Source organism: Bactrocera neohumeralis, chromosome 2, assembly GCF_024586455.1.
Source record: "Bactrocera neohumeralis isolate Rockhampton chromosome 2, APGP_CSIRO_Bneo_wtdbg2-racon-allhic-juicebox.fasta_v2, whole genome shotgun sequence".
NCBI classification, from domain to species: Eukaryota; Metazoa; Arthropoda; class Insecta; order Diptera; family Tephritidae; genus Bactrocera; species Bactrocera neohumeralis.
In genome coordinates, this window is record NC_065919.1 from 29,550,884 (window position 1) to 29,578,096 (window position 27,213).

The window sequence follows — 27,213 nt, forward strand, 5'->3', positions numbered from 1 at the left end:
TAAGAAAGATATAAGACAAATTCAAAGACTGAAGAGTATTCGAGTAAAAATTAATATTTTTCATTGTTATTCAGATTATTACATTGTGAGTGTACAACTCTTTATCTTTAAAATTTGTTGAAGTATTTTCTGAATATTAAAAAACAGCGAAGATCGTTTTGCCGCCCCCAAGACGTTGCGCCTGGGGGCGACGGCCCCCATCGCCCCCCCTAGCTACGCCACTGAAATATTTGTACATTATAGGCAAGCGCTATTGCTGCTTAATTACATATATATTTCATTCGCAATCATATTATTTATTAGTTTTCCAAACAATTTCAACTCAATTAAGTAAACAAATTTGTAATTCTCCAACTTCCATCACAGTCTCACCGCTCATTTGCTTGCCACTCAAGTATTTCCGTTATTGTTTTTGTTACTTACCCAACAACATTAAATGGCAAATTATGTTTGTCCTTATTATCGCCCGCATTGAGGTTACCATCGTTGTAGGCTAACGGTTGGAGCGTGGTAGTGCTGTCGGCCGACGTTGAAACATCACGTCTCGTCCGCTCGCTTATGGCCTTTTAATGGTTGAGTAAATGAGCCACATACAAAGAAAGGGTAGAAGTGATTTTTTTTTAATTTTGAGGCATATGTCAAATAAGAGAGTGCCATTTAGATAACAACAAAGCCGAATGTGTATATCAAGAGAAAATACATTGTATATATGTGCATACGTATATATAAACGAGCGTACACATCTATTCATATATATTTTCCATAAACACGCTTCAAGAGCAGAATAGCGTCTCAACAGGATTCCTCTTCATTTCGAAATACTCATTTTAGCCAAATGCCAAATTGACTTTATTTTCGTTCGTGATTTTGTTTTATGTTAAATTTTGGGCAAAACTTCTTGAATTTCGTCTTTTGTTTGTTGTGTAAACTTACCGTCGGGTAATTATGACCCTCATGCGTCGACGCCTCGCTTCCTGTACCATTTGTTGCTGCAATGGCGTTGCAAAGTTGAAACAAAAGCAACAACTTACAACAACGCCCAGTGAGACATTTCAGTTTTTGCACGGCCATTTAAAGTTTTACGTAACACAAGTGGAGTGTGATCTAAATTTTGATGGGAAGAGTGGACAAAGCTGCAAATAAAAATATATACCATATATATATGCATGTGAACTTTATTATATAATTAGATCAGTATTTTCGAACAAATACAATGAAACAAAACAGTTTGCCAGTTCCTGAAACAAAGATCAATGATGAAAGCTTTGGAATTCTGTAGTGCTGAAGTAAAAAACCCGTATGATTGCTCAACGTAGTTTCTAATTGAAATTTAATACATGGAAACAAGATGCAACAATAATAACTAGTTAGGTATCTTTATAATACTTAAAGATTTAACTTAATCCCGAAACTATGACAAGTAACGACATATTACATATTCTATTGCATTAAGTCTATTTATTCATATTGGATATATGCATATGCCTGCCTGGTGGGTAGGTAGGTAGGTAGGAGTGCAGCCCTATTGTCTTTCGGGCTCAATTAGCACTGACTGTGCTATTTTGATGCACTAGTCGTAGACCTTTTATATTTGCTATCACGTTTCACCTTCTCTTTCAAACCATTTTGAGATTTCGATGAAGCTACTTACATATGTCCGATATGCTTTTTGTAGACATCCATTCAAGGTTTGGTGTTAAATGCATTCCAAGTGTTCTGTGTCGGATCTGTGATAGGGCTGGGCATTCACAGGGAAAGTGGAAAATTGTTTCCTTGCTCTCTACTATTTCGCAGCCTCGGCAGATGTTGTTATGGGGCATACCCATTTTGGACGCATGTTCTTCAAATGGCCAATGCCCTGTTGTGGTAGATGTTACTCTGTAGATACTTTTCCCTGACCTATTTAATAAGTCGTTAGTTCTTTTCTCGCCATATGTTGGCCATAATTGTTTGGTTATATTGCATTTTGTTATGTTTTTCCATCTGTTATTTGCAGCTTGTTGAAATTGTCTATTGATCGATCATAGTGGACTTGATATTAGATCTGCCTCGGATTCGTTAAGGAAAGCTCCTGCCTTTGCCAACTCGTCTGGTTTTTCGTTTCATTTTCGCAGGCCTTTTCTATGCCCAGAAGATGCTAGCCGAGTTCGATAAACGGATAGAGAGAGAAATGTCGAGATCATCGGAAAACACTCCCGTGCCTACTCCGCAGCCCATGCTGCTCTTTGAATTCCATTTAATTTCCTAATGTTGTATTGTTTCTTTAGCGCTGACCACCATACCAACGCTCCATATGTAAGTATAGGCCTAATGACAGCCGCATACATCCACTTGATTATACCAGGTTTAAGGCCCCAACTCTTGCTGACGATTCTCTTGCAAGTGTAGTAGGCCATATATGTTTTGTTTATTCTTTTTTCTATATTTATTTTCCAGGATTCCAACTCTACCACCAAGTATTTAGCTGTGGGGGATAGAGAGAGTGTTGTACCGTTTAGTACTGGAAGTTGAAACTGGGGGATTTTGGTTATGCTTGTGAATAGCAGCAATTCTGTTTTATTAGGGTTAACACCGAGTACATTGTTCTTAGCCCATAGGTTTAACCTTCGTAACCACTCATCACATCGTGAAGGGCAGTTTCGGTTGATCGGCCCTTTATGTACGCATGTTGGGATTTCGATAACTTACCAGCCATCGTTCTTCTTATATACCCTTCTAGGACCTTCAGCATAAAGGATGTGAGGCTTATAGGTCTAAAGTTGGTAGGATTGTTCTCCTATTTAATTGAGCGACTTGTTATTATTTGACAAATGGAGGGACCTACAACCTTTAAACTAACGCTGATCTTTTAATGATACTTATCAAAAGCATTCTGACAACAAAAAATATATTCCGAGGCTTGAAATTACCGGTTAGGATGTCACTTTTATTAAAAAAAAACGAATCTGATATATAAATAATATTAGTGAACACCATTATACGCTACACAACAGAATTCACGTATTGGACCAAAAAAGAGTGAAAGAGGATTTGTGAGTCGTTCAGAAAATCCACCAAGAGATTAAAAATTCATTTAACTTGAGCTACTTTGATTTAAATCTCTACGAAGAAAAACAAATCAGTAAAACTCTTCTTTGAAAATAAATATAATTAAGGAAAATAAACCTAATCTTGAAAAATCTGATCAAATGCGTGCAAGGTTGTTAGGTATCAAGGTAAAGTCGAGGAACATATTACTTCAATTGGTACATCAAAGGTATTAAAGAGAATATTCGTTGCAGACACAACTCTCAAAACACTTTTTGATTCAGTGGCTCGACATCTATTTGTCTTTATTAGTGCTAAAATTGTTTCACTTTTTTCATTTTGAACGGTCTTCATAATGAAATTAAATTTCATAAAATCATCTTCTGACGAAATGTGACGAATGGTTAATGACAAGCCGATTGATTAAAAATAATTTAAATATTTATTAGCAATATAAACTTACTAAAATTATCGTTTCTTGAACTTTCCACTTCAGTGAGCAAATGCGCTATTACTCATCTAATGAGCTGTTGCCGGCAGGTGTTACCCAGCTTATAATTAGTCCGGATAAGTCGCAACTGTTACACGACGGGGGATAGTTGGCGTTTCTTAAAGCTAAGTTTCCGAAGCTAAGTAAAGTTTGTATATACTATATGTACATATATGTATATTTCATGAATATTTTGTGAGATAAGTTGCTACAACCATGTGAAGTGGGCACTTTCCCGTCGAGTTCGTTTTTTTTTTATTTTGTAGCTGGTATTATAAAAAAAACAGAATTTGAAATGCATTAGGACTCGGAATAGTCTTCAAATTTAATGAGAAGTATTTTTTTATCAGAAATTCTTACTGAGGATTGTCGTTGTATTTAGAGAAATTGTTTGAAAACTTCGATTAAAGCAACATTCGATAAAGTTAGTTAAAGAAATCTCGGTATATACTTATTTTGGAAACAATTTTTCAGTCTTTAAATCCCTCAAAATAGGGTTTTAGACGAACAAAGATTAAGTTTACAATAAGTTCGAAAAGTTGATTATCAGTCCGGGAACCTTGAGTCATCAGCGAGCTCAGTAACTCAAGTTCTCACATTACTCGAAATAACATAGACTTACAACTTAGAACATGAATAAATCATCCTTTATACGGAACCAGTCTTTCTTATTGATGACTATTTAAATATAAAACCATACATAGGGAGTCGTCAAGAAACTAGTTCTATCTCGATGGGTGATATTTTGAGTCTAGAAACTTCATTTTGGCCAAAAGCGTGTTCGATTGAAAATTGGAAACATGAACTTGTTTGGTGTGAAGAAGATGGCTCTCCATGTCACATAGCCTAAGTCAAAATCGATAGTATGCGTGCCAAGGTAATAGTTTTTGCAGCTGATTTATCGATGTGAATACAGCGAAACATTTTCAGACCTAGTAAAAGAGGATTCTATCCCTTAGGCAACATTCATAAACAAGTGCAAATTTTCCCTAAGGTCGTCTAAAACTGTTCTAAGTAATGGATGATTGATCCCATTTTAGTCGAATGCGAAGTAAACCGTATGAATTTTATGAATAATTGAAATATCGCAAAGCACTTGATTAAAAATACTTGATACCTTTGGATATTTGGTATGCCTCGCGCACTGTTAAAATTTCATGCCTAAAATCTAGGCATTTGGTTATTCTCAGTGCTTCACGCCGAAGACTTTATCAAGTTAGCTCAGAACTAAGTGAGAGATATAGTGAAGATCTGAAGATAAGTTATAGAGTTTTACTAATGTCCAACTTCTGCAGCTCTTCGACATAAGCGTGTAGGTCGAGTAGCATTTTTAATCACTCTCTGATTACCTAATCTCTTTCAAATAAAATATAAAAATTTTTCTGTTCCGTACGATTTAGACTTTACCCTCATGTTTGGAACATTAAATGTTTTGAAATTAGAAATATTTGCGTAAATCTGAAGTTTCTAGTGGAAGATAATCCGCCCTTAATTCACATCATACCATGTTATATATCATATTATGTATGTAAATTACTAGTACTATTAATTATAACCGTTAATTCATTCATGTTTCTACAAAAGTTTTGTTAAAATCATCTGTTAAAGGAAAGTTTTAGACAAGCGCTTAAATATGAGCATATTTTCCTTCTTATATAATCATTTGTACGTATGTGTACGTGAATAAATATTAAAAATGTATTGGTACACTCATTCTTTACGTTGGAGTCTAATAGAATATTTATGCCTTGCCTTGGGCCAATAATGAGTTAACATAAAAAACATATTGACCTTTAATACAGATATTTACATATGTATGTACGTACATATACATACATACATGCCTGTTTATGCATTGATGGATAACCACAGCTCGATGTAAGGATGTGGACAATGAGGTCTTGATGCTTCCTTATCGTCTAGCAGCGAAGTTGAATTAATGGTATTTGGTTTCGGGTGCATACACAATGAAGTGTAACGGAAAGCGTGTAGACCGCGTTTTAAAACAACGGTATTTTTCTGTCATAAAGTGTGTACGTACATTTTACGCGCAGAAATAATAATATTATGCTAATGAAGACATTTCTTCTCAAACGCAATAAACTTGCATGTTTACGAGATGATGAAAGTTCTTTAACATAAAATACAATTTTAATTTTATTTTTGAAAAATTTAATTAACAATTTAATAATTAATTAAAAATAAAATCTATTTTTTTTGTCTTTAAATACACTTTGAAGATTTCTAAACCATGATTCAATTGATGGAATTGTGAAAAATGATTTGCTCAAAATATCATTTTGCAAAGTAGGCGACGATGATACTAGGAAAAGCCCGTACAAAGTACCAGTTTTCAAAAAATTAATATAAAACTGAAAACTTATATTAAGATCAATTTATTCAAAATCTTGTTTTCTTACTCCGAAAATACGTGTTTGTATTATTTCTTAATAAGAGAACCATTTGTATAGGAGGTCTCACGACAAAGTCTTAGTGCAATTAAAATATACACTTTTTCTCGTTTTTGATAACCCTGAATTCACACAACATATTTGCGGTATTTTCGGGAAAAATAGCTTTGACAGCTCTTACAGTTCGCTGTAATTGTCATATGCCGTTTACACTTCACATGAATGCCGAATGAAGATACTGTAACGAAACAACGACACATTGAATGGCTTCCGTTTACATATATGTATCTTCATAAATGACTCAAAGCACTACTAAAGGAAATCGGCAGATATCGTATTAGATAAGGTTGCAGAGTTTCAGCGGCAGATACCATAAAATCAGCAATTCACATCCAACCTACCTAAGGCCATACGAACAGAACCATCTGTTGAATTGCTCGTGGGGGAACTTACAGAAATCTTAGTCACTCATCTATTAGCAAACGTAAATACTGAAAACCGTTTAGTTAGCTGGGAGTCTAACTATGTTGTTATTACAACAATAGCAACAACTTAAAAGTCTTCTTCAAACACCATATCATAACTTAGAGGAAGATGAAATGAAATTCCTAAACATACAAACATTTGTATTCTCAATATGCGGAGGCATGTCATTTGAAAGTAAAATATTCTTCATGATTGTCCGCAAGCGATCACTAACCAACAATTCTAATTTGATGAATGGCGTCATACAAGTAGTTCATATTGACTGAATAAATATGCTCGAAAATGCATACAGCCTGCGGTTATTTGCGTTTGTATGGGCAACTCTAGTTTACCACTCAACGTCGAACTGATTGTGGATAAAGGGTGATAATTTATTTATATATGTAGTACAAGTACAATACACAATGAAATTCCCAAATTCGAGGCTTTAAATCCTATAAAATAAAAAAAGGTACTGTAGAAATTGTGCAAAATTTAAAAGTCAGTCTTGGAACCTAGACTCATCATAAAATCATCTTTCTAATCGAACACCCTTAGGAGATAGTGAAGATGGCAGTTCTTGCTGAGTGAATGCTTGCTTAAGGAAAAGTGAGCTATTTTTTGGAACTAACAACTGAATGAACCACCCTGTCTGTAAAAGTGTTTGTATTACATATGAACTTCTCGCTTGTTAAGTGTATTAATAGGTCACCATGCCTGCAGTAACGGAATTCAAATCAAGTCAATTTGATCAATCACCGCTAAGTTCACACACACAAACACCCAAATAACAATCAAAGAAGCACAAGAGTGGATGGCTGCGAAAAATCACATGACTGCAGGCCACAGGAAAAAGTTTTCCACACAACCTTTTACGGCTTTGAAGAACCAACAAATGTACAAGCAAACTCGCAGACTCACTTAAATATCCACAAAGCAACTAAATGCACGAGTACGAAGCAGCTAAAAGCTACACAGTGTCCTTTTGTTTACTTAAAATTGTTGCTCGCCTTTGCTTGTAAGTTTGTTTGCGTGGCAAAGTATGCCTCCGTTTCGGTGTCGCTGCGAATTTTTATTACATAACATATTTATTTTAAATTCATCTCTCGCAATGTCACTTGGTTTGTTGAAAGCCGTGGCGCGCTTTTAGGCGCTCGGCCACGTATTTATGCTTTTGCTTACTTATTAACACACCCACATTATTGTTTCCATATCTATACAATAACAACGATGTTGCAGATATTAACTGCACATTTTCAGCCACACAATGTTCCCCTGGCGTGTAGATTTCAGCTTTAAGCTTTTAGCATTAACAGCATCATTTCACCGTTAAATATCACTGATTTGCCTCTGCAACAACACGAATGTGTCCCAATGCGCTAGTGTGTGTATGTGTGCTTCGGTGCGTTTGAGCTAAAGACTCTTCGTTGACTGTATTTTTAAATGTGTGTGTGTGTGTGTGGTTGAGTCTGCTAATTTGTATGTGTGTTTGTGTTGTGTAATTAGTGAATGTGTTGGCAGCTTATTTGCGGCTTTTGTTCTTAATGGTCGCGCTCTCAATGCTGGTTGATTTGAGATTCTATTTGGGTTGTTGAATCAACAGCTGAGTATCAAGAGATATTCGCTGCCTTGACATTTAACACTTAATTAATTTGATTTAAATAGTGTGTTTTAAATAATTAGATTTTGGCCAAGACTACTCATTTAAACTAAGCAAACATATTAATATGCAACGGAGGAATGTTAAGCCACAATTTTGTTTATTTAAATTATATTTGTGTTTGTGTTTGTGTTTTTCATATAAATATTCCGGAATTCAGCCAATTTATTATTATATTCAAATTAAGAAATTTTCTCACAGGCTTTACTTCCGAAGCAGCAGAATATTTTAACACAAACATCAAGCTTCCAGAAGTTTCACGTTTGATAATAAGATATACCAGGTAAGTACAAAAATATTTCAATGGTAGGTCCATTACAACAATTACATCTAAAAGAGTCTGTTACAGACGAAAATAAATTAAAGAAAAATGTATAAAAAGAAATCCGCAAATGCATTTGATTTGATGGTGCATAACCTACGCTCTGAAGATTTCATTTTAGCGTGTTGGATTAAACGTTACTAAATATTTGGATAACTGAAAATTTAATGCAAGGTGGTGGAACGAAATTAGGTTACGTTAAAAAGTCGATCCTATGAAGTCCCATTAGGATCCAAAGTAAGACTGTGAGATGTTTAAACCTCACTTTTGCAAAAGCTTAACAATGGAGTAGAAAGTGCATTTCTCAATACAAATTGCTTCCGTTTTAGCCTTACCGCAGATATGCCTGTTGAACAATGTCCCGTAAAGCTCCTACTTTTGCAGACATCTGAACATTGCGAAGAGGTCTCCCGCATTCAACTCTAGACCAGATGGATCTCTCAGTCACACAAGCGCTAACACTTGACTAACGCTTGCTACGCTCACACTAAGTCCAAGAGCCTATTGCTAGAACGTAAGAGGCCAATGGAAACCCAACTCGATGCAATTGGAACAAGGCTGCGCTCTCTTGTGAGCTCATCGGCTTTGCACATATCCCTCGTATGTGAGCAGAGGAAAAGCGCCCTGAAGTACACTCTGCGACGCAATGATCCAAGTTTTCTAGGATGCAGTCGAAGACGGAGAGAGTAACAGAATGTCCATGTTTGGACTCTTTAATACACCCAGCATCCCTGAGTCTTCAATGACTTTGAAGACAATAAAACTTTCACACATGGATTACTCCAAATTGCTTATGGGCAGGTTAGAAGCGGGATCGTTAAAAGTGTGGTGTTAAATGTAGACATAGAGGTAACGCTCATAAAAATTCTGCAGCAGTTGAAAGACCCTACACTTAATAATGGATATAAATAAATACAGGAAACTCTAAGTCTAACAAATAGTAAAGATGTGCTAGATACGTAACATCGATCGAATTTTTGATTGCAGTAGACTTTTTCAGTTCCCAAAAAGTACAGAGTACAAAAACGTTTGGGGAAAACATGTTCTCTAACTTGCCGCCTATATCTGAAGGGCATACATTTAACGTTATCCTGGTGTCATATATGTATTTCTACTAACCCAATGAAACCTCAACTGACGCAAATTCTTTCAACTCTTTATTTCTATGACTTTCTCCTCGAGCTTCTTTCTGTTCGTTCTCCTCTGTGTTACTACAGTAAAAATGTCTCCACGCAACTTCATTGAGCACAAAATTTACTAACTCTTAAGTAAACATGCAAATGTACAAACATAACTGTCACCTCGTGTCCATGCATTGCCTTCTTGTTGCGAACTTAGCGCTTGAGCAATCAGTCAATGAGCAGCTAAGTCGTCTTCAATATTTACTTTGACTTGTACGAGTATTGCCACTTTGCTGCTTACTGCCACAGATGCGTGTACTCCAAGAAAGCGTATGTGTGGTTTAAATTATTACAAACACACATACATATACAGTTGCACTCGTGTTTGCGTGTGCATCTTTGACTGCTGGTTCTGCCACACTGCATTATAAAGTACGTGCAGCAACCTGTTGATTATATTCAATTGAATTGATTGACACCAATAATTACAACAGCAACTACAATTAGAGCAACAACTCGAAGACGGCATGAAGACATTCAATGAAATTGTAGTGTCAGCTTACAAAAAAAATATATGTAAATGAAAACGAAGCGAAATTTCAAATGAGCGATAACATTTGTGGTCGCCGTTGATGTCAATTGAATTTGTTGCTTCTCCCCGTTATTGCTATTTTATACCCGACTGCAACTTGTTGCAAAAAGTATATAAGATTTGTTATTATAGACATAGATACACGAATATCCAAAACTAACATTGGTTGGATGGAACTTTTCGAATGGTCTAGATATTCCCTTGTGACCGTACAAAAATTTAGAATATTTTCGACAATTGAAATTTTACCAGTTCCATGCCATATTTTCAGGGATATTTTATGGGAAAGAGAATTCATACGCTTCTCGCTTATAGAAGCTATTCCCGGTATTTCTATTCGAAATAAATAAGAACTTAACATCATTATGTTGAGGATATAGTAGAGAGCTAAAATGTGCCATAAAAACATTCATTATAAAATTTGTTAAAAATGTATTTAAATGTAAAGATAAAATTTGATGCAGTCTACTCAAAATAGAACTTTTTGAAAACGAAAAATGCCCTTGTAAAAGAATTATTTGTTTATTTACAGCTTATACCGTCTTTATGCGAAGACAGTTCACAATCACTCGCGTAAAAAATCATAACTTGTTAGAAAGTAATATTTTAGAAACCATAAATTGAGGTTTACCGAGATTCGCTTTCTCCCGTATTAATTTTGTCTCACATTTTTATACTCTTGAAGCATATTGCTACATTGTATACTAGTTTTATTCATCTAACGGTTGTATGTATCACCTGAAACTAATCGAGATAGATATATGGTAGTATATATATACATATTTGATCAGAATACGAGGTGAATTGAATTCCAGGTAATTATCCGTCTCTCCGTCCGAGCAAACTGTAACTTGAGTAAAAATCAAGATATCTCGATGATACTTGGTACACGTGTTCCTTGGTTCCAAAAAAGTAAGGCGGAGTTCGTAGATGGGCGTAATCGGACCATATATTATAAGAACTCCTACCGACAGTGTGAAAGTGGATAAAATCGGATGATAATCCTTATAACCCATATAACGGTACTTTTAAAAACTTCTAAAAGCTTGATAAATCAATAACTAAATACGGCTTTAAATGAGCTGGGTCAAAATTGGACAATGGGGGCGTGGCACCGTCCACATTAAAACCAAAAATTGCCCAAATCGAAGCAACCGAGTTAACAACAGCGCGCCAGTCGTTTCTTCTTTTCGCTACGTGGCGCCAATTGGATATTCCAAGCGTAGCCAGGTCCTTCTCCACCTGGTCCTTCCAACGGAGTGGATGTCTTCCTCTTCCTCTGCTTCCCTCTGCGGGTACTGCGTCGAATACTTTCAGAGCTGGAGTGTTTTCGTCCGTCCGGACAATATGACCTAGCCAGCGTAGCCGGTGTCTTTAAATTCGCTGAACCATGTTAATGTCGTCGTATATCTCGTACGGCTCATCGTTCCATCGAATGCGATATTCGCCGTGGCCAATGCGCAACTCAGTCCGAAGTAGCACCTGTTGGCAAGAGTTATCCTTCGTTAGATTTCGAGGCTGACATTGTTGGTGGTGTTTATGCTGGTTCCCAAATATACGAAACTATCTAGAATTTCAAAGTTATGACTGTCAACAGTGACGTGAGAGCCAAGTCGCGAGTGCGACGACTGTTTGTTTGATGACAGGAGATATTTCGTCTTGCCCTCGTTCACTACCAGACGCATTTGCTTTGCTTCCTTGTCCAGTCTGGAGAAAGCAGAACTAACGGCGCGGCTGTTGAGGCCGATGATATCGATATCATCGGCATACGCCAGCAGCTGTACACTCTTATAAAAGATTGTACCGCTCGATTAAGTTCTGCAGCTCGAATTATTTTCTCCAGCAGCAGATTGAAGAAGTCGCACGATAGGGATTCGCCTTTTTTGAAACCTCGTTTGGTATCGATCGGCTCGGAGAGGTCCTTCCCGATCTTGACGGAGCTTTTGGTGTTGCGCAACGTCAGTTTACACAGCCGTATTAGTTTTGCGGGGATACCAAATGCAGACATCGCGGCATAAAAGCATTTATTAGGAGAGCATTTTATTAGTATGTGGCATTGCAATAGTATATAAAATAGATAAAATCCGGTCGATACTACCTACAACTGCAATATTTTAACACAAAATTTTGCCAGCTCTTTAAAAATGTTCACGGAATTTGATTCTTGCGAGTTGCAAGAGTATAAAATGTTCGGATACACCCGAACTTAGCGCTTCCTTACTTTTTACTTACTCTGCTGCTTCATACCAATGAACCGGCTGCAGCAAAGACGGCAAGCGCTTTTGGAATGTTTGCTATTTACTGTTACTGTATGCAGATTGCTATGTAAAACCAACGCAGTGGCAATATCCGTTGAAGTGGAAATGAAACAAAAAATATCTGCCTTAGCCGCGAATATTGCAATTCTTACATACCAACAACAAATCTATAGGTATGTATGTGCAGCTCACAAGTGACGAAGACTTGCTGCAGCAGTTGCCACGAATCAATTGACTTAAGTAATAACAGGAAATGTTGTTTTCTATTCAATTCAACGGTACATTTGCAGAAACTCCTGTATATTCGGAAAGCATAATTTCATTTCGCGGGCAAAAACAAGGATTTTATCATTATTTTTTTTTTGTACATTCTAATAAAAATTATAATTTATTTTACGTACATACATATATTAGCAATTATTTCTGTAGTTGACAGCACTAAAGCTATAATTAAGTCACATATGTATATTTTATTTCACATATACATATATTAAGATATAAGAGAAGTGAATCGAACAAACAAATCAAGCATACTTCGTTTAGACGTCCCCGAGCACTCTTGCTTGAAGCATTCAATAATTCCAGTTCCAAAAGAGCTGCGAGCAGAGGTTGCTGTTAAATTTATTGGATCTATGGTAATCATTTGATTTCGTATCCTTTTCTTAGTTTTTTATATCATTTCAATCACATATTAGGTTAAGTACAGTAGAAATGAATGAAGCAGAAAAAATAATATATAAATATGAGAACACAGTAATGCTTTATCCACGAGGCCAAAGATATTTCCTATTATGAGGATCTGCACTAATAGAAAATGTTTAAGAGGCTCTAAATCAACTACCGACAGTTTTTTGAGTTTAAATTCTCATTGTAGATGTGATTAGATTATTCTTCAATTAGCTGCTAATCCTCAGTAACATTTACCAAAACTTGGTAGATATTTCAATACGCTAAGATTACTTGCAAAGTGTTTTGAGGCCTCAGGATGACTCAAGTTTACGCATTTATAATTAAAAGCTTGTCAGTCGAGCAAAGGGAACAGTAACTCATCGGAGTTAAATCCTCCTGAAGCAATGTTGATATGTTTAGTCTGTTAATTGTGGAGATAATTGCTTGTCACAGATTATCTATATTCATCACTTAGCGGACTTAACCTCAGAAGCAACTTTTTATGCTGATGCGCATTCTCAGGATGTTTTGGGAACTGTAGCCAATACTCTGTACTTAAAACTATCTTAAGAGTCTATAATTTTATATAATTGTCGTCTATACTAATTATTTTATAGAGGAATATTTGATTGTTTGTTTGAACTGAATAGACTGCGAAACTACTTCGCGGATTTGAAAATTTATTTACTTTTGGGAAGCTACACTCTTTCCGTTGAACATAGGCTATATCATAGTTTCAAAAAAGTTAGAGATCCTTACTAAAACGCCAATAATGTAACCCAAGGTGCCCGCATTTAAATATCATTTGCATGAAAGTTAAAAATACATTGGTGATCTCTAATAGTATTTCACTGTTCAAAGAACATTGCTCCACAGCTTGCTCTTGAAGAGAAGTCGAAAATTGAGCATAGAAAAGTTTGCATCTCACCCGATTGCGCTCGGGGATTGGGAGCACAGGTTATCAAAGTGAAAATAATTGTGTACCGGGCAGTATAAACGTCGCTGAGCTGACGTTTTGCATGTCAACAAACGCCTAAAGCGGGGCAATGCCTGTCGGACGCTATCGCATGCATTTTCACGCAGCAGCGTTGTGCTAGTCGCGGAATGTCGGCAAGGGGGCAAGACAAAGCTGAAAACGTGCTTGCGGCGCACGCGATTACTTTGCTAAAGAACAAATAAAAATTAAGTCATACATACATATGTATTCGGGTGAGTGGAGATAGTCGTACAAATATGTATAGCATGTTTGAGAATTTACAACAACATATTAGGGGTATTCTCTTGCTCTTGCAAAACCCTTGCACGGTGCACGAATTGCAGATTTTTCCAATGACACGTAAAAAAATAATTGCAACCCTGTGCTAGCTGTCATTTTACTTAAATACAAATTTTGACGTTAAATTGTTGAGGAATGTAAATTTTAAATAGATTTTATAATTTCCATTTAAATTATAAAGATTTGTTACAGTTTTTATACCCTGAACAGGGTATATTAAGTTTATCACGAAGTTTGTAACACCCAGAAGGAATCGTCGGAGACCCTATAAAGTATATATATAAAGGATCAGTAGGTCGAGCTGAGTCGATTTAGCCATGTCCGTCTGTCTGTCCGTCTGTCCGTCTGTGTATATATGAACTAGTCCCTCAGTTTTTAAGATATCGTTTTGAAATTTAGCAAACGTCATTTTCTCTTCAAGAAGCTGCTCATTTGTCGGAACGGCCGATATCGGAGCACTATAACATATAGCTGCCATACAAACTGAACGATCGGAATCAAATGCTTGTATGGAAAACTTTTGCATTTGACAAGATCTGTTCATGAAATTTGGTATGCATTATTTTCTAAGGCAACGATGTAATCTCCGAATAAATTATTCAGATCGGTTAACTATAGCATATAGCTGCCATACAAACTGAACGATCGGAATCAAGTTCTTGAATGTTATTTTCTAAGGCAACAATGAAATCTCCGAAGAAATTGTTCAGATCGGTTAACTATAGCATATAGCTGCCATACAAACTGAACGATCGAAATCAAGTTCTTGGATGGACAACTTTCACATTTGACAAGATATATTCACGAAATTCGGTATATATTAATTTCTAAGGCAACAATGTAATCTCCGAAAAAATTGATCAGATCAGTTAACTATAGCATATAGCTTCCATACAAACTGAACACATAGTTACTAACAGAAATGCACTTGTGAAGGGTATTTAGCTTCGGTGCAACCGAAGTTAACGTTTTTTCTTTCATTAGATTCTGCAATGGGTGCTTTCGTGCCCTTGTATATTTTGACTTGAGTCAGTCTGCAATCTTGCAAGAGCAAGAGAATCCCCCTATTGTTTCTTGACACACATTTGTGACATATTTACTTTTACAGTATTGTGGGCATCGTGCCTGCCGCGTTCAACTACGGCGAGCCGGTCGCAGTGTTCCCGATTTGCGTGTATTTATGGTTCCCTGCCAGTGCGATCGCCAGTCGAGTGCTCAGTTGCGTTTTGTAAGCGCATAAGTCAAGTTGACTATTAGTTGAGTGACGGCAACGGTGCCGCAGTTCGGGAAAAGCAAATACGAGTACGTGAAATGTTCTAGCCGCACAAGAACGCCAAAGAAGCGTAAGACGAAAACAGAAGTCAACAAGATCGGCGATCTTGCCTAAGTAAATAAGTGATTGTTTAAATACCCGCATTTCAAATTCGTTCATCAAGTGCTCAAGTATATTTTCTATTGGAAATTTTATACTACTTGTTTATTTATTTATTCGAGATTTTCAAATTTTAAGCGGCGTAAAACAGTTTCGTTTTCATTTGAACTCGCTGAAAGTGTCGTAAGTAATTGTTCCTATATTTTGAGTAACAATCGTGTCAGCTATCAGTAACAATTAATTGAATTGAATTACGATCGTTTTAATTAATATATGTATTTAATTGATTTACACTCATATTTGCATACAAACATGTTTAATAGTTTCTGGAAATATGTGGGAAATGTTCATATCTTCACCGGCAATTATAGCTGGGAATTGTATTATTTAAAATTTGTATAGAATAATAGAAAGCAAAAAAATAAGTCAGGAAAATGTGTTTAAAAGTTAGCATTGCTTTATATACTCTTGCAACATGTTGCACGAAGCATGAGAGTTTTGTTCACCTAACGGTTGTTTGTAACACCTAAAACTAATCGAGATAGATGTAGCTATGTATTGGATTAAGATAACGATACGATCTGAAATCTTGGTCTCTGTCTGCCTGTCCGTGAAAGCGATAACTTGAGTAAAAATTAAAAAATCCTCATGAAACTTGCGATATTTGTTCCTTGGACCCAAAAAAATTGCAGGCGTAATCGCACTGCCTGACCACTGCCACGCCACTAGCCATTAGACGAAAACCTTTAACTAGCACTAAATTAAGATAAGAAATTGTTTAACATTGGGGTGACCACGACTCCTACATGGTTTGATGTACAAATTTTCCAAACCTCAAAGCCAAAGCTATAATCGCGTAAGCGGTTTCTACGCCAATTAAGAAGAAGAAGAAAGCCAAAGAAACCAAAATTTGTTGAGAAGAACCCCTTTTAGCACCTCTTCATACACTGTAAAACCCTTCATATAACGGTTATGTTGAAAACTGCTACAAGTGCGATAACTCAATGAATAAATGTGCCGGAAGCATTACATTTCACAGCCAAGATGGTGGGGATGGGCTTTATAGGTTCGACTGTAAAAATTTCTCATTGTGCGGGCCACCGCCCACCTTTAGATGAGATCCTGTATCTCAGGAACTACATGACCAACTTCAACCAAATTTGGTATGTGTGATTATCCAAATATTTCTATCATATGGTATACTTTGAAAATCGGATGGCAACCACGCCTACTTCCCATATAAAAAGTTGTTAATTCCATTTGATTATTTAACTTTACAGTATACAAATCAATCATCAATGATGTTATTAGAGTAAAATTTTGCACATAAGTATAATGCCTTAAGGTATTTCATCTTACGTCCAAAAATTGTGGAAATCGGGCTATGCATATATGTACATAACTACATATAATCTGTGAGGTCTAGTATTGAAATTCGGGGAGAATATTTTTGTGATGAGAAGTATATATTTCCTCGACTTTGTAAATTTCTAGTTACGATTATATAACTATAGAAACTATGCAGAGGTTTGGTATTTAAATTGTTTAAGTAAATAAAAGCTTGACAAGGTTTACTTGAATTTTACAACTTAAAAGATTGACCTGATGAATCCAATATTTCAACGTTCGGCGTACGAGAATAAAGTAAGTTCACGATACCTCTTGTTTGTGTTTACCGCCACATTATCTTTACAAGTACATAGGTTGCCGATTCATTAATTACTTATAAAGCAACGATGAGAGGTCGTCAATAAACGCCTAAGAAAATGCAATATTTATCTTTACGAGTTATCATCTACAACAAGCAATGTCATAATGTTGTGAGCCAATGGGATTTTTTGTTATTAAAAAATAAAAATTGCGAGATTTCAGTTAAGTAAATTCTGTGCAAATATTTGTTTCTGTTATCTCTATAATGCGTCTTCTGCTGTCATTAGGGGTCACAATTAGTATTTTCGAATCAGAAACTCCCCTCTTTGTTTATTATGTTAAATAAAAAACTGATAACTATGTTAATGACAAGCGTATTTTGTATAGAATATGACACTGTTGTTAATATTATTACTTTATACGCTTCGAGGGGTAAGTAAGTGAAAATTCTTGCTGTAGAAAAGCATTGCCAAATATTACATTGTAACAAAAAATACGTTTTACAAAACGATTGGTGTATCTAGTTGTTTATGGAACTATTTAAGAACGGGGCATTGTTCATAAAATTACCGATGTCACCCGAGCGGACGGAATGAAGTAACCGAGAATGGGAGACTTTTCTTTTTTTCCTTTCCATGTCATACTTATATTTTTATAATTGTATAATTATTATTATTATAATTAAATAATTATGTATAATATATTATAAATATACAACGGGCATCGAATTTACAAACGTTTGTAGATTTGCCATAATCAAACACAAGGTATATTTTATCAGTTGCACATTGATTAGAAGAGACTGTTACGAGTTTTTCCTGAAGTACTTAATCTCACAAGTCTGCTTTAGCACAGAAATGTAATTCTATTGATCATAAAGAACACTGAATAATTTCTGACGAATAAATTCTGGATTACATTTCATTTTTTTAATTTATTTGAAGATCTTTTCTTATGTTATATAATTATTATTATTTATCGTCTTTGATATCCAAGTCTTTAATATTCCCTTCAGATCATTAATTTTCAAAACCACTTTTACAGACCAAAATATTTATTTACATATGTATGTTATTTCTAATTTTTTTTTACTTGAAACGCGATTAAGTGGCTTGACATATCAGCCTAAAAATTTTGTATGCAAAGCGCTCTTAATTAATATGGGTCAAATGATTAATACACTCACGAAAGCAGCGTAGAAGAAAAAAAAGGAAAAAATAAAGTATTTAACAATTAAAATAATACAATAAAACTAATTTATTCTTCTGCCGTATCGTGGCAATTCCTTTTCATTAATTTTATATGCAAATATTTTTTGGAACTTGCCTTGAAGTTCAATGCTAAGGCCTTTCTACAAGTACTTGTATAAACCAAAAAAAAAAAATCTGTAATAATTTACATACATATGTACTATGTGCGAAAGATATGTAAATGAGAAAGCTGGTTAAAATCAAATAAAATGCCTTTAATTGATTACCTAAGCCTGACTAATCATACATACATATGTATATGTTTAGCAACCAAACCAAACTATGATGTTTTATTCATATTATCTCAAGATAATAGAAGATTGCCAGCCAAGAGAGTATTGAACCTGATCATAGTTGAGCTGGGGTTGAACATCAATTTACTATTATAAATAACCAGTTCATAAGGTTTTCAAACTAGAGCTTGGGTTTTGTAATGAATTGTATAATTGAGCTCTTATATCATTCTTATCACAGAACAACTATTTTTAATAAGTAAACGCTTTGAGAGTAGACAGACATTGCATATCATTGGGCAGTATAAGTATTACTCAACGGTTATTGGTTACTTGCTAAGATGGAACGATTATCTATAAAAAAAATACACTCTGCTCAAGCGGGCGCATACTTTCAGACTTTCAAGCATTTAATGAATTATTAGCTGCTGTCAGTAGAGGAATATTGTGTAAATAAAATATTTGGTTGAAGTTTTAATTATTTGTAAATTATACCCTGAATTACCATAAGGTGCTTAGAATTTCTATAACTGAATGAAATTTGTTTTTTTTTATGCCATGATGCTATGGACGGGCTCTAACCATGAGAGATACATATGTGAATAATTGTTCAGTTTCATGGCCATTCTCTTGACATGTGGAATAATAATAATCTCATAATATTGATTCGATAGTAAAGTCATAAGGATTAATTAATTAAATTAAAGTCATATTTATTAATTAAATTTATTAGAAAACAAGAAAAAACGTTAACTTCAGTTGCTCCGCAGCTAGAATACTTTTCACAAATATACAAGATAAGAGCTTTGATGCTTCAGTTATCATATAACTGATCCGATCTGAACAGTTTCTTCGAAGATTGCACCATTGTATTAGGCAATAATCCATGTCAATTTTCTTGAAGATGTCTTGTCAAATGAAATATTTTCCTTACAAGCACTTTACTTCGATCGTTCAGTTTACATGGCAACTATATTCTATAGTTTTCTGATATCGGCCGTTCCAAAAATTGAGCAGCTTCTTGGTGAGAAAACGATGGGTGCAAATTTCAATAGCTCAGAAACTAGTTCTCATATATACAAACACACGAACTTAGTTATATCCAAGCTTGTGATGCTGATAATTTTTATACTCTTGCAACCAGTTGCTACAGAGAATTATAAGTACAAGTATAATTCACCTAACGGTTGTACATATCACCTAAAACTAAACGAGATAAATATAGGGTTATATATATATATATAAATGATCAGGGTTGCGAGAAAAGTTGATACGGTTGACCGTCTGTCTGTCCATCCGTCCGTGCAAGCTGTAACTTGACCAAAAATTGAGATATCTTGATGAAACTTGGTATGTGGGTTCCTTAGTATAAAAAAATTTCGAGTTCGTAGATGGGGGTAATCGGACCACTGCCGCGCCCACAAATCGCCATTAACCGAAAACATATAAAGTGCCATAACAAAGCAATAAATTAAGATATAAAATTGTAACTTGGTACAGGATAGTAAAGTACCATACTTTTGATCGAAAATGTGTGATAACTGAAATTAAGGGATATTCCTTATCTTATATTGGTACGTCTTTGTGCAAAAAATGGGATGAATCGAACCAATTCTTTCCTTAGCCCCCATATACCTAACATAAAGATTTTTGAATTTCGGCCAATATGTGAGTTATTCCAATGAAAATAAAAGAGCGTGTTTTATTCATAACACTATATCTTTGTGCCTAAAATAGAAAAATTTTAGCTAAAAATAGCCCCTATATAACTAATAATATTTTCGCAAATAATCTGGTGACTTTACTCTATGTGATTGGTTTTGCACATATAGAGTGTGCAAGTGCAAGTTGCAAGAGTATAAAATGTTCGAACTTGGCCCTTCCTTACTTATTATACTATATATATTTTATAAGGTCTCTGATAGTTTATGAGGAAGCAATTCGAAGGTCAATTCATGAATTTTCACTGGTCTGTGACGGTAATAGTCGCTGTTAATGGTCCTTTTTTTCAAGGTAGCCAATAAAAAATATTCCATGCTTTGGAGCGAGTTCATCGTGTACAGTTCACTTGGATGGCTGTCGATTGGACTTCGGAGTGAAATGATGTAATTAGTTCATTGTCACATATCGACGCAAAAACCAGGGTTTATTACGATTGAACATCTCCAAATACTGCTCGAAATCACCAACTCCTCGTTGTTCATTATCAAAAGTGAACCGCACGGCACCCACTTTGCACAAAGGTTTCTCATTCCTAAATAGTCGTGAGTGATATGACGTACACGTTCAGTAGATATTTTTAGAGTGGCTGCCATCTCGAACAACTTCACTTTATGGTCATCCAACATTTTTTGTCCACCTTTTTAATGTTTTCTTCAGTAAAAATCTATTTCCACTGCGTTCACTGTCTTCGGTACTTATGTCACCACGTCTTAACTTATCATACCAATCCTTGATTGTTGATTTTCCTGCGGCAGTGTCCAGAAATTCGTCATCAAGCCTAGTTTTTGCTAAACTGTACTTCTTCCCTCAAAAAAGCAATATTTTATTAACATTAAAATAACAATGATATAATTCACAAAGTAATGATCCGTCAGCTGTCAAATTTGCACAGGCACCTTTTCACAGTTAGGGCTAACTAAAAATTGGATTAATGCAAGTAGCGTTTTATCTATCTATGTGTCAGGTCGGGAACTTTTACTTTTAACAATCATCGCATTCCAGATCAGCTTATAGCTGTCATCCAAATTAAAAAATCCTACATACCCTTTTATCCTAAAAAAATGCACTTGTGAAGGATATTATATCTTTGGTGAAGACCAGGCAGTGTTATAATTGTGCCAAAATAATCATAGATCTCACTGATAGTTTTTAATTCTATTTTAAAAGTAAAACGACCTTTGATAAATACAATATTATACATTTTTGGTGGTATCTGTGTGGATTGAGTAACCAAAATAGTATTTCTTTCAATTACGTCATAATTAACTTTCAGTTGCCAACAAAAACGTCGTAGATTCGTAAATATTTGATAATAGTCCATTGACAACTGACAGTTGGGGTTAATAATCTGTTTCAAATTACTCCAATCGCCATGCTATTTAATATTTCTTTTGTTGCAATTAATACAGTGTTGCATTCGGCTTTGATTGAGATCAAATTATTTCATTTAGTAAAAACGAAAGCAATGCTATTGCTGCAACTCGAGCAGATGTGGCATTTACAACATGCGAGTTAAATAAATCTGTCATAGTCTTTTGTTAATTTCACTTTTGAAATTAAATCGTAAATGAAAAGCGAGTGCCCAGCTGTGCAGGCTCACACAAACATTTCTACATATGCATATGTGTGTAATTTAATGCAATTCCAGTTTTTTTTTGCCGAATTTTTGCAGGCCTTTGCGCATTGCTCTGCCGCCGTGCATAAATATCGGAGCTGTCGAAATTAATTTATGCTGAAATTATCAGAGTGGAACACGGAGCGACTATCAGTGACCACCAGAGTGACATACTATATGTATATTCATACATACATACAAACATGTATGCACTATATATAAGTACATATTGCGTTAATTAACCGCGATGCCCAATTATTTAGATATGCATCTATATATTTGTTTACTGCCCCCAAGCTGAGCTAAGAAATGCAAATAAGTCTGATTTTGGCCTTGCGGCGAATTGTCGAAATTCGCTGTAAAGAAATTATTATGACTATTGTTTGCGTCTATTGGTGGACAGACAGACAGGCAGGTTCTGTAGCATTGATAGTGAAATTATAATTTGACTTCCGTGCACGTTCAAGACCAAAACATACACACGCACATATATATATGCATACATTTGTATGTGGGGCATGCACCTACTAGCCTGCCACTAATCTAATCCAGTTCAATCTAATTTGTGATGTCGTCATACGCGTATGAGGATCTTGACACTCTCGAACAATGCAAGTGTATTATTTAATTAGCACTTGTGGATATGACTTTTATAGCAACATATTTATTTGAGGTCACCTATAAGTGCAGATGCAGTTACTTCCTGCAGATTTACATACTCTTATACACAAACACACACATCTATATACATATATAGTTGCTTAGTAGCAAGTCAACATTGTTGGTTTCTAGCGTCTGCTATTTATTTAGGCGCTTGCAGAGCTATATACTTACAAGTAATATATATATATATATATATATGTATAGTATACACATGACAAACCACTATATATGTATATACTGTATATATGTATATATACATACCTATGTACTCTATACGTATATAACCAAATTCTTTATTTCTATTCCTACATTCAGACAATGCACCTCTTAGGCTTAACTTGTTGTCTGCTGCTGCTGGGCGTCCATGCATGCTATGCACACCGCGCACCGGGATCTAGAAACTTTACCGTTGACTGGGATAATGATCGTTTCCTGAAGGATGGCAAGTCATTTCGCTTTATAGCCGGCTCGTTTCATTACTTTCGCGCACATCCTGATAGTTGGCAACGCAAGTTGCAGACATTGCGCGCTTCCGGCTTGAATGCGGTGACCACGTGAGCGCTACATATTTCTGCATGCCGTTGAAAAATTTCAAAATTTTCCATATAATTATACAGTTATGTTGAATGGTCACTGCATAATCCGAAAGATGGCACATACGTCTGGAATGGCATTGCCGACTTGGAGAGATTCATCAAACTGGCCGATGAGTTGGGCCTACTTGTGATATTACGTCCGGGCCCTTATATTTGCGCTGAACGAGATTTTGTAAGTATTCAGAAAATAGTTTTTGTTGTTATTTCATTTATGGCTGTGGAGAATATTCACACATGGCTTCAAATTCTTGAGCTAAGTGAGTTCAGAGTGACTACCACATCGAGGGTTATGGTTTCAAATTCGGACAAAGGCTACAACTATAAATATAAAATAAGATGTTTTCATTCACAATGATTAAGGAGTTAACATTGAGAGTGTTGAAATAACGTTTTTTCCTTTAAGGTTGTCTAAAATTTTTAGGAAGTCTCTGGACACCAAAACCAAAATTTTCACTTCTTCCACATTGGCGAGGGAATGGAATTGCCCAATGGCTCTCCGAAACCGCTAAAGACATGTCAATTCTTGTCCGTCCAATAAAGAAAAATATACAATTCATGATGTTCCAGTATTACTCGTATAAGCATTTGGAAGCTAGACTCCGCTTTCGTTGGCTTGAAGCGAGAGTGACGGTCATCTAACAAAATCGTCGTCACAATTTCGTAGATGTGATAGTTAGTTTACCTACTACGGTACTATATAGATAAAAAGTGATTCGACCGACACCAGTTCGCCAACAGATGAAGCATTAAAGATGCACATATGTCTTTGCTGATAGCGATTTTCTTCCCAATTTACTATTTATGCTAATAAGCCCCGTTTCAATCAAGTGATGTTGGCACTTATCATAAAAGCATTTGTGGGTTAGTTTCATTCATCTCTTATAGCTTTTTCCCACAGCCATATTAATTTAGAACATTAAGATTTTAATTGAGAACCAGTTTTTGCCTTTCGCAAAGCCGGCTACTCGATTAACCATAGGCTTGATCAACGATCAGCTGTTATATTTGCTGGTGTTCTTCATTTTGTATTTTTTCGAATGATAATCAGCTAATTGCTATTTTATCAATGCACACAGCCGAGTTTATAGCCTAGACAAAAACATTCAGACTTAAACACAGCCAATTTTACAGTGTGGACAACAACCCGTAGAGTTGCATCCCAATTTAAACTTGATTTCAATTTGACTAAGAATTAACGTAGTAAAATAAAACTTTTATTTTGTTTGGTAAATCGATCTAAATCAGCGTTTTAACGACCAAAGGCCGGTTAATTGATCAATTAACTCCAGTGCAAAAGGCTATTAGTTGCGTAGATGAAAAACTATGCGCTGGGACCTTCACTTGGATTACCTAATTTAGTCCCACCCTAATACGAAAGCTTAAGAACATACTTGTATGAAGTGTTTCCTCCGAAAAATTTGCGGAACCGCCAAATATATATCAGTATAAGTAGTTTTAACTTTCGCCTAGTGAGGCTAACCTATCTGAATTTCTTCCGGCCGTGTTCAACCTAGTATAACTAAGTTAGGGAAAGCCGAAAACATGTAATACAATATACATCCGATTCTAGCGACTTCCTGGCCGTCGCTTATCTAACCACTCGTATATCAATATTCTCTTACATTCAAGATTCCATAAGAAATACTCCCTTTGTTATACCATAGATGGAAAGCTTTGTAGTTGTTTTTCTGGCCCAAAAATTATCGCGACAAAGAAATAATCAAACTTAAAGTTTTTAAATCTTTTTCATTTCAGGGGGGCTTCCCTTATTGGCTGCTCACTAAGTATCCCAATATAAAACTGCGTACATCTGATGTCAGTAAGTGGTCCAAGGTCTTTTAACATTATTAAGAAATAACAATTGTTCGTTCTATAGACTACTTGTTTGAGGTGCGTACTTGGTACAATGCGCTCTTCAATAAACTCAAGCCATACCTCTACGGAAATGGTGGTCCAATTATTATGGTCCAAGTGGAAAATGAGTATGGTTCCTATTATGCTTGTGATAAAAAATACCGCACTTGGTTGCGTGATGAAACACTCGTACATGTGCAGGACAATGCCGTGCTCTTTACTAATGACGGTCCGAGCGTACTGAGTTGCGGTCACATAGAAGGTGTGTTAGCAACCATGGACTTTGGTGCAACAAATCAGATAAGTAGTTATTGGGCACGATTGCGACAGATACAACCAAAAGGACCGTTGGTTAATGCGGAATTCTATCCAGGTTGGCTCACGCATTGGTCAGAACCAATGGCGCGTGTGCGTACTGAGGCGATTTCAAAATCATTCATGTTTGTATAAATGTATTTTTATGGGCTATTTTGATAAGTTATTCATTTATCTCTCTTCCCGTGACTGTAGTGAGATGTTGGATGTTGGTGCCAGCGTAAATTTTTACATGATGTTCGGTGGAACTAATTTTGGCTTTACCGCAGGCGCTAATGACGGTGGTCCCGGTCGTTATCAACCCGATATCACTTCATATGATTATGATGCGCCAATGAGCGAGGCAGGCGATGCCACGGAAAAATATCATAAATTACGTGAAATTATCGGACGTTATTTACCGCTACCGAATATACCGATACCACCGCCGACCGCAAAGAAAAATTACGGTACTATACGTTTGAATGCCTGCTGTTCGATGCTTTCAGCGAAGGGGCGGGAAATACTTTCGACTGGTGTTGTCGTCGATACAAAGCCGAAAACTTTTGAAGCGCTCGATCAGTATTCGGGTTTTGTGCTCTATGAAACTGTGCTACCCACGTTCAAACGTGATCCTACCATCTTACGCGCTAGTGGCGTACATGATCGCGCGTATGTGTTTATCGACGATCAGTTGGTGGGCATACTTTCACGTGAGACACCCATCTATGAGCTTCCCATCAGTCCAACCTACGGCAGGCGTTTGCAATTATTGGTGGAGAATCAGGGACGCATTAATTTTGGGCCGGTAACGGACTTTAAAGGTATCACCAGTAATGTTATGCTCGACAAAGACATATTGACCAACTGGACTATGACCAAGTATCCACTGGAATCGGTTGAGGATATCGAAACGCTGATAGCCTTGGTAAATGCTGACGACGTCAATGTTATACGTCGCTTTCACGAAGAAAAGGGCGGTAACATCTTACCTAGTGGTCCAACTATTTACTATGGACAGTTAACCATTCCTGACGGGCAAGTAGCCGATACGTACTTAGATACGAAAGGTTGGGGTAAAGGATTGGTGTTTATTAATGGCGAAAACTTGGGTCGCTATTGGCCGGTGGCAGGTCCACAGGTGACTCTCTACGTGCCCCAGGAAGTACTTAAGAGCGGCGACAATCGCATTGTGCTCATCGAATATCAACGTACAGCTCCAGCCAATGAGATAACCTTCACTGACACACCAAATTTGGATGGTCATTAAATAGTTACTCAGAACGTAAAGTGGTGATTTTTTTTATCTACATTAGTAGATTATATAACTTTACTTTTAATCGATGGCAATAAAGGACTTTAAAAAAAAGCGGGAAAGGATTTTATTTTGGTACTAAACCTTGGGTACCCGAGCCTTGTAGAAGATGCCTTTAGCCGCTGTCCGTTTGTCAGCTAGAGATAATCAAGATGATATAGGACACTATGAAATAACAATAACCATTGGTGTGGTTATGGTTCAGCTTATGTTTCATAGTGGACTTCTCATACGTTTAGAAAGTACATTCGATTATACAATTTTTAAAGGGTGGAAATACTAAAGCAAAAATGGTGCTCTATTGGAAGCAAAAATACTCATTACACTGGTAGACCCATAATTTGTGATATGAAAATTC

The 27,213-nt window shown here is 36.0% G+C and overlaps 2 protein-coding genes across 6 annotated transcripts in view; one reads left to right on the top strand and one right to left on the bottom strand.

The window, feature by feature from the left end:
* LOC126767956 (tachykinins) overlaps window positions 1-27,213 on the bottom strand; it is a 56,115-nt gene that overhangs the window by 13,425 nt on the left and 15,477 nt on the right. For both annotated transcript variants that reach the window (XM_050485788.1, XM_050485787.1), the window contains exons 2-3: window positions 934-1,133; window positions 424-563 (exon numbers count right to left, since the gene is read on the bottom strand). In XM_050485788.1, the coding sequence (XP_050341745.1) occupies window positions 424-563; window positions 934-1,071 (278 nt within the window). In that variant the 5' untranslated portion in view covers window positions 1,072-1,133. The remainder of the gene's footprint in view (window positions 1-423; window positions 564-933; window positions 1,134-27,213) is intronic.
* LOC126767932 (beta-galactosidase) lies at window positions 15,491-26,910 on the top strand. 4 transcript variants are annotated; one of them, XM_050485734.1, is made up of 7 exons: window positions 15,491-15,734; window positions 15,802-15,846; window positions 23,112-23,350; window positions 23,414-23,564; window positions 25,148-25,211; window positions 25,269-25,686; window positions 25,757-26,910. In XM_050485734.1, the coding sequence occupies exons 3-7, from the start codon at window positions 23,115-23,117 to the stop codon at window positions 26,808-26,810; spliced, it is 1,923 nt and encodes a 640-aa protein (XP_050341691.1). In that variant the 5' UTR covers window positions 15,491-15,734; window positions 15,802-15,846; window positions 23,112-23,114; the 3' UTR covers window positions 26,811-26,910. The 4 variants fall into 4 exon arrangements, with proteins under 4 accessions (XP_050341691.1, XP_050341693.1, XP_050341690.1 ...); XM_050485736.1 differs by having other exon boundaries at window positions 15,491-15,678; XM_050485733.1 differs by having other exon boundaries at window positions 15,491-15,846.